The sequence below is a fragment of the Saccopteryx leptura genome, chromosome 1 (assembly GCF_036850995.1).
Source record: "Saccopteryx leptura isolate mSacLep1 chromosome 1, mSacLep1_pri_phased_curated, whole genome shotgun sequence".
Taxonomy (NCBI): domain Eukaryota; kingdom Metazoa; phylum Chordata; class Mammalia; order Chiroptera; family Emballonuridae; genus Saccopteryx; species Saccopteryx leptura.
Genome location: NC_089503.1, coordinates 384,845,234 through 384,859,607, shown reverse-complemented (window position 1 = coordinate 384,859,607; position 14,374 = coordinate 384,845,234). Strand labels below are relative to the sequence as shown.

Sequence of the window (14,374 nt, the reverse complement as noted above, 5' to 3'; positions counted from 1 at the left end):
GTCCCGGTCCCCATCATCCCTCCGCCCCCCCCCCCGGGCCATGCTACAGTCGTCCAGGTCCCCGTCATCCCTCCGCCCCCCCCCCCCCCGAGCCATCCCACGGTCATCGTGGTCCCTGTGATCTCCCTGGCCCCCTGACCTGGGCCATCCCGCAGTCATCTCAGTCCCCCTGATCCCCCGGGGTTGTCCCGGTCCCCGTGATCCCCCTGGCCCCCCACCCTGTCCATCCTGCAGTCATCCCAGTCTTCCTGATGCCCTCGGCCCCCTGACCTGGGCCGTCTGCGGTCATTCCAGTTCCCGTGAAGGGTAACGAAGCCATCACACTGAGAAAAACAAATGAATTTAGCCCATGCAGAATTCCTGAATCTCCCCTGAATCTCCCTTTAATGTATATATAATAACTTAAACATCCTTCCCCACTCCACCCGTCACAAAACTTGAGCCCAAGGTTAAGTTTTACGTTTTTTCCTGTGGGTCCTCCTCTCTGAAACGGCCAGTGCCGCACGGTCATCTGATGGTGGTGATCAGCTTCGGGGCGGCCCGGTCGCTGAGGGGCGGGTAGTCTGACCTCGATGAACCGAAAACCAGTTGAATGGTCATGAGAAACTTTCCTTCTGTGAAAGTAGTTGTTCATTTGCTGTCTTTTCCCTCATAGAATTGGTCTAATGGACAACAAGAACCATTTTTAAGGAAAGAAATACATACAATAAGGCCCGTCTAATTCTCCTAAGTACAGAGAGGTTATTGGGAATTGGGTGGGATTTGTGTGGGAAGTTTTCTGGAGGTGAGCTTTGGGGGGGGGGTAGGAGAAGAAGGCATAGGTTTCAGTGATTGGCAGCTGAAAGGGGACCCCGCCGGTCAGGGCGGGGAGACTGAGGGCTCCACCAGGGGCGGGCACAGTCGCGGGGCGCCGTACGTGCCCTGCCCGATGTGGGGGAGCGGCAGCCCGACTGTCACAGAACAGGGGTCGAGTCAGTACCACCCAAGACTAGTCCTTCTGAGGAGGGGTTATCGGGACCACTGTAGATGTCTCTGGGCGAGGAGCAGGGCTGCCACCTCAGGGTGCTCTGTGTCGCCCGTGTGGTACGTGGCCGGCCTGGCGGACTCTCTGCTGCGGCAGGAAGGGTCGACGACTGTCAGCTCCACGTCCAGCGTTTCTCACCGGCATTGAATGTGGTCGTTAGGTCCTCTCTAAAGCCATTTTAGACAGAGGTAACAAGAAACACGGGAGACCCCTGCCCCCTTAGGCAGTGGCGTTGCGGGAATGAGAGTGCACCTGGACTGTAATCAGCCAGCACGTGAGCCGGGTGCCGTCTTTATCTACAGTGGGTTTCCTTTGACTTCATGTGCGTGAGGGTGATGATGCATTTGTATCCGCTTAATTAGTGGTGTCACCGAGAAGAAAGCCAAGCCCTTCCTCCCGGATGTATGAGAGGACGCGCGCGTGTCTGGCTGTGTTGGCCGCAGGCCTCGTCGGCCCCGCCTGTCCCCTCTGCCCCCACACCACTACACGCTCCGGGTGACGTGAATAACCGTGTCTGCCTTGCCTGGCTTCTTATTAAATGCTGTCCCTGAATCCCGTGTAAACATCACGCACAAGGAAACATGGCCATGCGTAGACAAAGGGACCAGATGTTTTTCAGAATAATGGGAAATGGGTGGATTATCTAGAAAGCCCAGATAAACAGGGAGGTGAGCGGTCACTGCGGTGTGACATGAGATGGTCCAGGTGCCTGTCAGCGACTGGACAAGTGCAGTGAAGGGGAGAGGCTGGGGGCGAACTCCAGTGGACGTGGATGGAGGGGAGTGGAGAGAGAGAACCGTGGGAGCGCGCTGTGCTGTCCGAGGGTGTGAACAGCTGTCTGCAGGAAAGGCCTCTGGGTTCTGCAGACTCCTGACTGACTCGTGCCTTCCAGGGATGTGGTCGAGGTCCTGCTGAGGAACGACGCGCTGACCAACGTGGCCGATTCCAAAGGCTGTTACCCGCTGCACTTGGCCGCCTGGAAGGGGGACGCCCAGATCGTGCGGCTGCTCATCCACCAGGGGCCCTCGCACACCAGAGTCAACGAACAGGTCGGAAGGAAGGGGGAAGCTGCTCCTCCCTCCCCCCAGCTCTGCTGCCCCCTTGGTAGCCTCACAGTGCCCGCCTGGTGCCCTGGTGCCCGCCGCAGCTCAGATCCCAGGGAAGCGGCCCTTCTGCGCCCGGGAGTGGCTCCCCTCCTGTTAGCACCCTCCTCTTAGTGTACCAGGGAGCTGTTCTTCCGTGAACATGCATTCTGTACGCATTTGAATCACGCAGACGTAGAATAACACGATGATGAAAATATAAATACTAACCGTGTGCATTTGGAAGAAGGCAAATTCTGAAAAATTGCTGAGAGTCCCTTTCTAGCTGGCAGGCTCAGTTAGTGGCACACTGTGCCCGTGCCATGGATGTGGTACTGCCACCCTCCTAGTGAATAGACCCCCCCCCCCAGGTCACGTGGGAACCGCACTGTTGTGTGCACACATTGGAACTCACGGGGTGCTGAGAGTGAGTGCCCCCCGGGATGGGGGTGCAGGTCAGGAGGGACACAACAGAATGAACTTCACATCCGTGACGCCTCCTAATGTTAGTTTAGGAGTGGCCATGCTTTGACAAAGCAGGAGTAATTCTTAGAAAATACCGCATTTCCCCAGGTATAAGATGCTCCCATGTATAGGACGCACCTTAATTTTGGGGCCTGAAATTTGAAAAAGAATGTATTACATAAAGTTATTGAACTCAAGTTTTTTTTTTGTTTTTTTTTTTCTGAAGCTGGAAATGGGGAGAGACAGTCAGACAGACTCCCGCATGCGCCCGACCGGGATCCACCCGGCACACCCACCAGGGGCGATGCTCTGCCCACCAGGGGGCAATGCTCTGCCCCTCTGGGGCATCGCTCTGCTGCGACCAGAGCCACTGTAGCGCCTGGGGCAGAGGACAAGGAGCCATCCCCAGCGCCCGGGCCATTTTTGCTCCAATGGAGCCTTGGCTGCGGGAGGGGAAGAGAGAGACAGAGAGGAAGGAGGGGGAGGTGGAGAAGCAAATGGGCGCTTCTCCTATGTGCCCTGGCCGGGAATCGAACCTGGGTCCCCTGCACGCCAGGCCGATGCTCTACCGCTGAGCCAACCGGCCAGGGCCTCAAGTTTTATTTATTATAAAATTCATACAACTCCTCATCACTGTCTAAACTCCCATCCATTAGTTTGTCCTCCTCTGTGTCTGATGACGAATCACTGTCTTCATAGATGGCCTCGTCCTCAGTTCCATCTATGGCATTTGAAATGCCACAGCCACTGTATGAGACGCACCCAGTTTTCAGACACCTAATTTTTTGAAACAGGGTGCATCTTATACATGGGGAAATATGGTAAAAGGGCAGCATTTGAGTAAAAATACCGCACAGTGGCCATGGACTTAGGTCCTCCTCCTCTGTACCGTTATTACTTTTTGGAAAAGTCCTTGAATCACGCGTGTTCTAGGCAAGCCTCTTCTAAGACACCCGTGTATCTTGGAGCTGGGAGGACGTGGCTGGCTTTCCCTCCCTCCTCTCCGCTCAGAACGGAAGCAGGTACTTTTCTTAGTTGCTTGAACGACAGATGCTGCTGCTTCTCGCCCAGCGTAGGATCATTTTCCCAATGACTCTACTGAGAAGAGCTGCTCAGTTACCTGTATCATTAGGTCGGGGTTTTCCCTCCAAACATGGGAGCTGGGTCTCCCGGTGCGTCCGCTGGCAGACGGGGCACGTTCCAGCGGGCTGCGGGCAGCGTGACTTGGGGCCCGTGGCGGGCAGCTCCGCTCTGTGGTGCAGGGAGACGGAGGCGGGGCCCGGTGTCCCAGGGGGGAGACGGAGGCGGGGCCCCGGTGTCCCAGGGGGGAGACGGAGGCGGGGGCCCGGTGTCCCAGGGGGGAGACGGAGGCGGGGCCCCGGTGTCCCAGGGGGGAGACGGAGGCGGGGCCCCGGTGTCCCAGGGGGGAGACTGTGTGTGTGCAGCTGCTCCTCGGCTTCCCTGCCCCCTGCTAGGCTGTCGTGTTTCGGACAGGCGAGCCACAGACATTTAAGATCATCCGCGAGGATGTTTGTTTTATAACATCAGGAATGAAAGTGGTCTCTTTGGAAGAAGCTAAATGCAGTTCACTCCTCCTGACATAAGCGATTGTAATTTCTCTTATCTGGAGGGAATTTATAAGGAAGTTTGCTTTTAAGGAATATTCCTCGGTGTTAGGAAAAACAAAAACGAGACACCCCTTCAAGTCCTTCTCATGGAAGAAGTTTTCAGTAACCACGTCTCATCCTCTTAGCTGGCACCTGCCGGGGAGCACGGCTGCATGGGGTTTTGAGCCACTTTAGCATGCCAGCTTGTCCTGCTCACAGCTGCCTCCCGCCCGGGTAACCCCTGATAGGTGGGACGCCCCCACTGCTCTGAGCGCCTGCCAGGCGGGTGGGCGGGTGGGGCAGGGGCTGGGCAAGACCGCTGCAGCCCCTTGAAGGACCTGATGGGGCGAGGGAGTCATCCCAAGTATTATACATTAATTTCTTTAACAGCCATTACTGTGGTTTCAGCCTCTCGGATTAGAGGCGGCGGTGAGTCTGCCAAGCCCCAGAGACGGGAGACAGGAGACCGTCGTCCCCATTCACTTCCTTGTGAGGCACGAGAGCAGAGCCGAGCTGTCCTAGAGCGGGGCCCCCTCGGGGCTGGGCTATGCAATTGCTTTGATATATTTCACCCATTTCATCCTCACATTTTCTTTTCCTCTCCTTTTTGTAGAATGCTCTTGAGATCAGAGAACTCAAAAAGTACGGCCCCTTTGACCCTTATATCAATGCCAAGGTGTGTACGTTGCTGTCAGGGTTTCTCTGCATCGTTTGTCCGAGCTGCGCTCTGCCTCTCTGGCCCTCTCCGCTTCCACTCTCGGGCTCCTCCTCGCCACCCTGGCTGGTGTCTGCTTCCGCCCGCCTGCCTCTGGCTCCTCTGGGAACGGGAACGGGAACGGGGATGGCAGCTTCGGTGGCTTTGGGTTTCGCTTTTTAAATAACACGCTAAATCTGGAGAGCTTGGGTGCTTTTTCCTGGGGTGTCTGAGAAGCTCGGAAGTGGCGGAAATGGGGGAAGAGATGGGACCCTGTTATATTATTATATGCATAACTTAGCATTGTGATTTCTAAAATCATTTAAATTTAAAAAAATGCAATTAAAAGATGTCCAACGAATTAGCTTACTGTATAAGAAGCACAGAAACAATGATCAAGTTTTACTTCCTGGATTAAAAACAAATGCTTTCTGCGTTTCCATTGGAACGGGGGCTGGTTTCCAGTGGTCTAGGAGAGGGAGGTGTGGGGAAGGGGCCACGGGGACCTCAGAGCCCGTCCTTGTCCCCCCCCCCCCATTCCCTGAGCTTGTGCGTTTCTGCCTGGGACTCAGAAGCCTCAGTGCCTTCTCCCAGCCCTTAGCTTCTCTTTCCGCTTGTCCCCCCTGGCCATCGGAGGGCTCTGAATCGGGACATGACATTGCAGGGCCCGGGCCCGGTGTCCGTCCCTGGGAACCCAGGACTGGTACCGACTGCTGGCCCGTGACAGCCTGCGGCCTCCCCTGCCCCGCGACGGGGTCTGGGGGTGGGTGGGTGGCGGTGTTCGCCTCTTTCCTCAGCGCCCTCACCTGCTGTTTCCGACCTGAGTTTTCATTCGGAGGAGGTTTGCTTTTAGGCAGTCGTTTCAGTGCTTGGTGGAGTCGCCACATTGCTGGCGTGAGCTGCCTCTCACCCCCTCTGCACAGGGCTCTCCGGGGAGGGAGACGCGGCACTTCTGTAGCTAAAGCTAATCCTGGTTTCCTTTGGGAAATGCCGACTTAGGGAGTCAAGCCTCCCGCGCCGGGCAGCCCCCTCGGGAAGAGCTTCCTCAGCTGTTGACCGTGCCGACGCGGTTTGGTCTGGGATGGTGGCGCCTTAGCTTTGGTTTCAGCCCGCTCTTTAGATTCTGCCTTCTGATCTTCAAAATAGGAGCAGGCTCCGTCTTCGATTTCTCCTTTATTCTTCATTGGAAAGCGGCCTGGCCGAGTGGGAGGTCTCGCAGGTCACCGTCTTCCAAGTCAGACCCCAGTTTGACTCCCGTGCTACCTCTTCTTGTTGACTTGAACAGGTTCCTTACTTTCTCCGAGCCTCAGTTTCCCCTTGTGTAAGATGGGGTGCACCAGTCTACTTGGCTGGGTTGTTTCAGTCAAGTATATAGAAAGTAAAAGTATCTGCTAACTAGTGATATTTGAGATCCTGATTTTAGAAGGCATACAGGTGGTGTTTCTGAAACTCCGCTTTGTCATTTGTTGTTTATTACTAGTGGGTGAAGCTTAATGACACATTTCTCCATTGGTCTGGTTAAGGTTGTGTTTGGGGGAGGCCCCTGAAGTGATGGTTTTCCCACTCCGTGGTTAGTTTACGTAGCTTCCAGGACCCCGATAAAGGGTAACACTTTGGTTCCTGAAAGCACGTTTTCCTCTGCCTCAGTTTTGCACACGTGCGAGAAAGTAGTCTCAGTGGAATAAGAACGCACTTTTCTAGATAGAAATACTGCCCTTTGTTCCCTCCCCCCGGGCCCCCCGCCGCCCCCCAGGGCATCAAGGGAGGAAGCTGTTTGGGGTGTGCTAAGAAGACATGCTTTTCTTGGGCCGAGTGGACTCTGACCATCCTGGGCTTTGCCCTGACGCCCGTGGTGGGTTTCTGTGGCCCCGCTTGTGTCTAGGAGTTGCCGTGGGTTTCCATCGCCCCGCTTGTGTCTAGGAGTTGCCGTGGGTTTCTGTGGCCCCGCTTGTGTCTAGGAGTTGCCGTGGGTTTCCGTGGCCCCGCTTGTGTCTAGGAGTTGCTGTGGGTTTCCGTCGCCCCGCTTGTGTCTAGGAGTTGCCGTGGGTTTCTGTGGCCCCGCTTGTGTCTAGGAGTTGCCGTGGGTTTCCGTGGCCCTGCTTGTGCCTAGGAGTTGCCGTGGGTTTCCGTGGCCCCGCTTGTGTCTAGGAGTTGCCGTGGGTTTCCGTGGCCCCGCTTGTGCCTAGGAGTTGCCGTGGGTTTCCGTGGCCCCGCTTGTGCCTAGGAGTTTCCGTGGGTTTCCATCGCCCCGCTTGTGTCTAGGAGTTGCCGTGGGTTTCTGTGGCCCCGCTTGTGTCTAGGAGTTGCCGTGGGTTTCCGTGGCCCCGCTTGTGTCTAGGAGTTGCTGTGGGTTTCCGTCGCCCCGCTTGTGTCTAGGAGTTGCTGTGGGTTTCTGTGGCCCCGCTTGTGTCTAGGAGTTGCCGTGGGTTTCCGTCGACCCGCTTGTGTCTAGGAGTTGCTGTGGGTTTCCGTCGCCCGGCTTGTGTCTAGGAGTTGTTTAGCTGCCGAGTCGTGTCAGGCACCTGTGGAGATGAAGACGTCTCAGGTGCTGTCTGGGGAGCAGGGGTGGTTTTCGTGAGCCTTCGTCTTCCTGCTTGTTGTACGGAGCCTCGCCTTTGTCACAGGTCAGCAAGGACCAGTCCAAATGTCAGCCAGCCTTAGCTAAGATGGGGCTGTTGAAATTGTTTTTCCCTTTTGTTTTTATTATTTACTTATTTTTTAGTGAGAGAGAGAGAGAGAGAGAGAGGAAGGGAGAGAGATGAGAAGCATCAGCTCATAATTGCAACACTTTAGTTCATTAATTGCTTCTCATACGTGCCTTGACTGAGGGGATGGGGGGACTCCAGCTGAGCCAGTGGTCCCTTGCTCAAGCCAGCGACCTTTGGGTTTAAACCATCCACTGTGGGGTCATGTCTGTGATCCCACACTGAAGCCGGCAACCCCACGCTCAAGCGAACGAGCCCGCGCTCGGCTGGCGACCTCGGGGTTCAAGCCTGTGGCCTCGGCGCCCTACATCGAGGCTGTCCACTGCACCACCACCTGTCAGGCTGCTTTTCCCTTTACAATGATCTTAACTTAGTCTGAATATTATAAGATGAGCAACAGTCAAATTAGTTTTAGGATAGATCTATTTTTCTATGTACTTAAAAATAATTTAATGTTAGAACTTGTGGAGACTTGGAAGTTATCTGGACCAGTTGTCTCCACACGCTTGTCTGGTTGCATCAGAATCACCTAGCAAACTTTTATACAACCTGTTACTGTGAAAAAGTTTTCAACTTGACAAGTAACAAGAATATTGCCTTGAACTGTGCACTAGACTCTTCCCCCAGATTAACCAGTAGTTAACACTTTATCCCAAGAGCACGCACCCTCCCCTCTCCCCATATATGTTACTGTTATTGTGGTTGATGATGAACTGTTTGAAATTCCCTCATGGACATCAGGACCTTTATCCTCAAATACTTCAGCATGTATCTGCTACGAACAAAAACACTCACTTGTGTAACCACGGTACAGGTGACAAATTCAAAAAGTTCCACACTGCTGCAATACTGTTATTCAGTATTGACTCTGTGTTCAAATATTACTAATTGTCTCCTTGTCCTTTAGAGCAGGTTTTTTTTCTGACCCAGGACCGAGCCCAGGAGCGCACGTGACCAGGAGCGGTTCCTCAGCCTTGCACAGTCTTTCGTGACATCGATGTGTTTGAAGAGTACAGGCCCGTTTTGTTGACTGTCCCTCAGTTTAAGTTTCCCTGAAGCAGGTTATACATGTTTGGCAGGGCTGCCACCGGGGGCGGTATGTCCTTCCTTTTTAGCGAATCTCATGAGCAGGCACACAATGTCAGTTTTTCTCATTCTTGAGATTACTTGGTTGACTTGGTGCCGGTTAGGTTGGTAAACTTTCTTTTTTTTAGTGAGAGGAGGGGGGTTAGTGAGACATACTTCCACATGCGCCCTGACTGGGATCTGCCCAGCAACCCCCATCTGGGACTGATGCTTGAGTACTAAGCTATTTTTAACACCTGAGGCTGACAAGCTAGGTAGTGACCCACCGAGCTATCCTCAGTGCCCGGGGCCACACTCAAACCAATCAAGCCACTGGCTGTGGGAGGAGAAGAGGGAGAGAAAGGGGGGAGGGAAGAGGAGAGAAGCCGATGGTCACTTCTCCTATGTGCCCTAACTGGGGATTGAACCTGGGACATCCATATGCTGGGCCTATGCTCTATCCACTGAGCCACCAGCCAGGGCCAGTAAGCTTTTTAATAATAGTTGTCCTGGGCTTTACCCTCTGGGGTACTAACTACCCTGGCAAGTCTGGGGTGGGACTTGGTATTAGTTACTTTTAAGTTTGTGTGTAATTCCAAAACAGAACCAGCTTGAGAACCACTGAGCTGAGCCAGCTTTCCACCCAAAACAGGCATCTTCTCACCTCGAAGGTGGGCCATCTGCCTCTTATTTTATTCGTTTGTTTGTTACTCCTAGTAACAAACAGAATTACTACTTGGCAGCCTCTTTCAGGATTCCACCGAATGTTGGTTTCTTAGTTTGGTTGACATCTGTCTTCCTAACCCTTCCATCTGTTGGTCGTAGCTCTGCCTTCCGGAGCCTTGCAGAGTGAGTCTAACTCCTTCCACATGCTAGACCCAGTTTGCGTGGTTTTCCTGTCTTCTAAATCTCAGGGGACCTGGTTTGTCCTTCTGTTCCAATTTTGGTGTATTTCTCGAGCCTATCCCATTGTTGCTACAGAGAGCTGTAGCCAGGTGTCCCTGACTTAGGTATCTGTCAACAGTGGACTGGAGCCGTTTGGGCTATAATCTCAGCACTGTGAGCTGATGGTTTTGAATAGTTCCAAGAAGAAAAAGGCCGTGGCCATGTTTCTGTATGGTTTTCTGCTGATTGTAGTGTGTGTGTGGATGTGTGTGTGTACACATAATTATAATGGATTTACACATTGAGTGGGGTCTCCAGATCTAAAGGATGAGAAGGATCTTTTTTGTTTGAGAAGCACTGACCATAGCAAGGAAAGATGAAAGTGGTCTCGCGAGGGACAGGAATGGGAAGTCTGTGCAGGGACTTTGGGGGAAATTGGGGTGTTTCATCTCAGCCCCCTGCCTTGGTCCAGATTCAGAGTGGTGTGATTCTGGGACTCTTGAGGTGTCGGGAGCACCTACCTGCGCTGCAATTTGGAAGGTACGGAAGAGAAGCGGTCCAGGTGGCCAGAAGTCTGTGCGCTCCTTGGAATTCCTCCCATCCTTGTGGGCCCAGGAATGAACCCTCAGTCACTCCCTGCCCTGCTGTTGGCCCGAATCAAGGGGAAAATGGCAGTGAGCGCTCACTGCAACATCCTGTGTTCGAGGGATGTGCTCACCACAGACATAAACGCAAGGTTGCCGTAGTTACCAGACCATGTCTAACAGGACAGAAACACAGGTAGGATGCTTCCTACACTGTGACTGTGAGATATTGTTCTACAGAGAGGTGTCAGGCCATTTTTAACGTAGGTAGGACAGTTCCCTGGTATTAATGAAGATCTTGCCTTTTTAGCAAGGAAACTTGGTGGCAGCGGCCTTAGTTCTGGCAAATAAAATAAAACAGTAAAGTAAAAGTAAAATAAAATATAGACTGTTTTCCCTGCTGGGTAGTTTAGAGGTCTATAGCGGCCCAGGCCCTAGTGGCCTACCTTTTACAAAGTCAAGGATGGATTATTCTAGTTGTTGGGGGACGACTTGGATGGAAAAGAGACAACAGTAACCTCTCCAGAGTAAACAAGGATTTCTGGATTGGGGTTTAATAAGAAGCTGACTTTCTTGGCCCTTGCTGCTAATCTTGAGATGTAAAACCCCGATAATCCTCTTAAACTCTTTTGGGCGGCCGCTTGGCCCCAGGACTGACCGCTCTGCAGAAAGCCGCTGTGAGCTTTTGCTGATGTCGCTGTCTTCTCGTCGTGAGAAATGGAAGTGACAGGTGTGAGTGTGCTCAGGGGACTCAGGCCATAGCTTCGTAGGAACCGGGCGTTCCAGGTGGCTGTCCTGAACGGCTGGTTTGGCACGGGGAACCCCAGGAGTTGCTTTCTGCCCAGCGTGCCCCCTTCCCTCCAGGTCGTAGGCTGACACGGAGTTGCCCCTGGGAGGCCTCCGCTCACTGGTGTCTGTGGCCCGGACAGGCTGCGTGCCCCCGCTCTCCTGTGCCACGCCCGTCCTCTGTGTATCCGTGTGCGTTTGTCCTGCGTGTGGCCCCTGCTGCCGCCCTCTCTGTCCTTACTTCATGTCTCACGTTTCCTTTGCTGTCACTCGGCCTGTGGGGCCTCGCTCCCAGCAGCTCTGGGTCTTTCTGGTGCACTCGGTGCAGCTGGAGAAAATGATGCGGTCAAACGTCAGGTCGGAAGCAGGCGGAGTTGCATGCGTGTGCGGGTGACTTCTGATCTGTTACTTTTGACACCACTCATTGAACTAAAGTAGTTGTGGAGACATTTAATTTTTACCTGCTGACCACTGAAAGGTGCATAATATTGACCCGGAGGACAAACCCCCTCATAAGCTTCGCTTCCCTAAAGAAGCCTCCTGGGTGAATTCAGGAACCTCAGACTCTCGTCGGAGAGTCGTTTTCCTTAGTGCTTCTAAAGAAAGGGAAGAGGGTGGAAGTCCCTTCTTCCTGCTCTAATGATACATCGTCAGGAGCAGGAAAGCAAGGCGCATAGTTGGGCTAGTGCATCATTTGCTTCTGATGGATGAAAAGCACAAACTTCCCCGGTATATTTTATTGAATTCAAAGGCAAATGGACGTCGCAGAGCCACGGGGTGGTCAGTTTGGATTGACGGCAGTGTTACCATGTTGAATATTTTGCACCTTTCACGCAGAATGTTCACGCAGGGTCTGATGGATTCTTTCTCACATGGGAAGCGCTTCCCCGTGCGCAGGGCCGGCCCATTCCCCCCAACCCCCCCAGAGATGCCCCCAGGGCTGGCGGGGTCCCCCTGCCCTGCCCTGCCCTCCTGTGCCTCCCTGCCCTGGGAACGGCTGTTGGCTGGCACCCGGAGAGTGATTTCGGGGCTGTGTCTCTTCCTCACGGTGCCGCTGATTGATTTGCATGCGAGAAGCCAAGCGGAGACAACCCTCTCAGAAGCGCTCGTGTGCGAGGCAGTGGGTGGCCAGCAGGTCCAGATCCGGAGCCACAGGGCTGACCACTAAATTGTAAACCAGCTGAAGTTTAAAATGAACCAACAGCAGTGATATTATTGGCGTTGACCCATGCCGGGGCTTCTGCCCAGGGCGGCCGGGAGTCTCCTCCTTCCCGGCAGGGGCGGTGGTGGCCCTTCCTGTCCTGTAAGCCGGGCCGACAGGCCGGTCGGAGCCGTGGGGCGTTCCCGGGGAGTGTGTCGCATTCTGACGGCTCCTCTTAGTCTCCCCGTGTCGCTGCTATTTTTCTGACTTAAATTTCAATGGTTTTATGCCTGATTGTCCCGACGGACTGGCCGCCGGCCGCCCCCCTGACGCGGCCCGCTTGTCCACCCCTCAGAACAACGACAACGAGACGGCCCTGCACTGCGCGGCCCAGTACGGCCACTCGGAGGTGGTGAAGGTCCTCCTGGAGGAGCTGACGGACCCCACGATGCGCAACAACAAGTTCGAGACGCCGCTGGACCTGGCCGCGCTCTACGGGCGCCTGGAGGTGGTGAAGATGCTGCTCAACGCGCACCCCAACCTGCTGAGCTGCAACGCCAGGAAGCACACGCCGCTGCACCTGGCAGCCCGCAACGGCCACCGCGCCGTGGTCCAGGTGCTCCTGGCCGCCGGCATGGACAGCAACTACCAGGTAGCGGGGCCGCCGGCCTCGGGGCGCGGGGGACGCGGTCGTGTCCGGGAGGCTTGCGTGCGGGCTGCCCCTCCCCCAGCAGGCTGGCGGCACGTGTCGGGGGGCTGCCGTCCGTGGGGTTGGCTCATGTTACCGTGAAGCTTTAGGGACACGTCAGCGCCCCGAGTGAGTCCGTTACGGTTGGTTTCTTCTCAAGGGTGATACAGTCATTACACCCCGAAAAGCTGATTATGGACGAGCTCTCAAACTTAGACAGGTTTCGTTATCTTCCCGTGCCTGTGTCCTCGTGCCTCCATGTAGCCCCTCCAAAGTGCCACCCACAGTTTTGCCCGTGGGAGGCGTGGCTCTGCCCACTCAGATGAGTGGCCGGCCCTGAGGCCTGGCGTTGGCCGAACCGCACTGGGGGCGAAGGTGGTTTTTCCCCTCACACTTTTCTTCTCACTTGTCCTTCTGCCTGGGAAGGTGGCGCTCTGAGGAGTCGCACCCACAGGCGGCTCTCGGGCTGCCGTGCAATGAGCTGTGTGTGGCCCGCTGGTGGCACACCAAACACCTTCGGTGTCCAGGCCACGGCTGTGGTTTTGGAGTCCGGACAAGAAAAACAGGGAAGATAATGACAGAGGACTTCGTGTGGCTCATTCCATTTTCCCGGCTCTCTGTCTCCATCCCGTCCCATCCGCCATGTGTGGCCACGCCAAACCCGGGTCCCTGTTCTGACGACACCCCGCTCTGCGCTCTCGTTTGCTTTCCAGACGGAGAAGGGCAGCGCTTTGCATGAGGCCGCTTTGTTTGGCAAGACCGATGTGGTGCAAATCCTGCTGGCCGCAGGTGAGAGGTCGGCAGCGCCGTCTCTGGCATGCGGGTGGGGCTGTTCCCCGCCCCAGCCTCCCTGGCGGGTGGGGGGGGGGCTGCTGGCTGCCTTTGAGCCCGGTGTGTGTATGTCTCCACTGATGGACTGCAAGTGTGCAAACTGTTCGCGAGTCGCTGGGTTAAGTGGCTTTGGATGAAACGTGGGCATGCTGCTGGGGGCGCTAGGTGTCCTGGGGTGTGACCCTCTTTGAGGCCGACTTGCCAACGTTCACCCCGCCGGTCTACCTACATGCCTTTCTAGGAATTGATGTCAACATAAAAGACAGCCGTGGACTGACTGCCCTGGACACTGTGAGGGAGCTGCCTTCTCAGAAGAGCCAGCAGATAGCAGCACTGATTGAAGGTATCGGTCTGCCTCCGGGTCGGCGCCAGGGGCACGCTGGCCGGACCACCGCGTTGGCATTTGGTGCAGCTCTCTCTCTCTCTTTTTTTTCCTTTCTTTCCCTGTAGACCACATGACTGGGAAGAGAAGTGCGAAAGAGATGGAGAAACCTCCCACACCCCAGCCATCGTTCACCTCCAGTGCAGACTCCATACCCCAGAAGTCCCAGGGTAAGATGGCTCTTCTGAAGGGCGGGGGTGCTCAGCGGGAGGAGCTGGACACTCTTCCGCGGCAGAATGGGAAATGTTTTTATTTCCTTTTAGTGAGAGGAGGGGAGGCAGAGACAGATTCCTGCATATGCCCCGACTGGGATCCACCTGGCAAGCCCACTAGGGGGTGATGCTCTGCCCTCGGGTGCCTTTGCTCATTGCTTGGCAATTGAGCTACTTTTAGCGCCTGAGACAGAGGCCAAGGAGCCATCCTCAGTGCCCTGGG

At 55.0% G+C, this 14,374-nt stretch overlaps 1 protein-coding gene across 6 annotated transcripts in view; it reads left to right on the top strand.

Annotated features, from left to right (window-relative positions):
• The window catches only part of ANKS1A (ankyrin repeat and sterile alpha motif domain containing 1A), a 188,685-nt gene that overhangs the window by 79,768 nt on the left and 94,543 nt on the right, over positions 1–14,374 (top strand). For 4 of the 6 annotated variants that reach the window (XM_066359607.1, XM_066359606.1, XM_066359604.1 and 1 more), the window contains exons 3-8: positions 1,917–2,073; positions 4,792–4,854; positions 12,394–12,690; positions 13,440–13,515; positions 13,799–13,900; positions 14,008–14,109. In XM_066359607.1, coding sequence (XP_066215704.1) covers positions 1,917–2,073; positions 4,792–4,854; positions 12,394–12,690; positions 13,440–13,515; positions 13,799–13,900; positions 14,008–14,109 — 797 coding nt within the window. The remainder of the gene's footprint in view (positions 1–1,916; positions 2,074–4,791; positions 4,855–12,393; positions 12,691–13,439; positions 13,516–13,798; positions 13,901–14,007; positions 14,110–14,374) is intronic. The other 2 variants (XM_066359608.1, XM_066359605.1) reach the window with 1 other exon arrangement.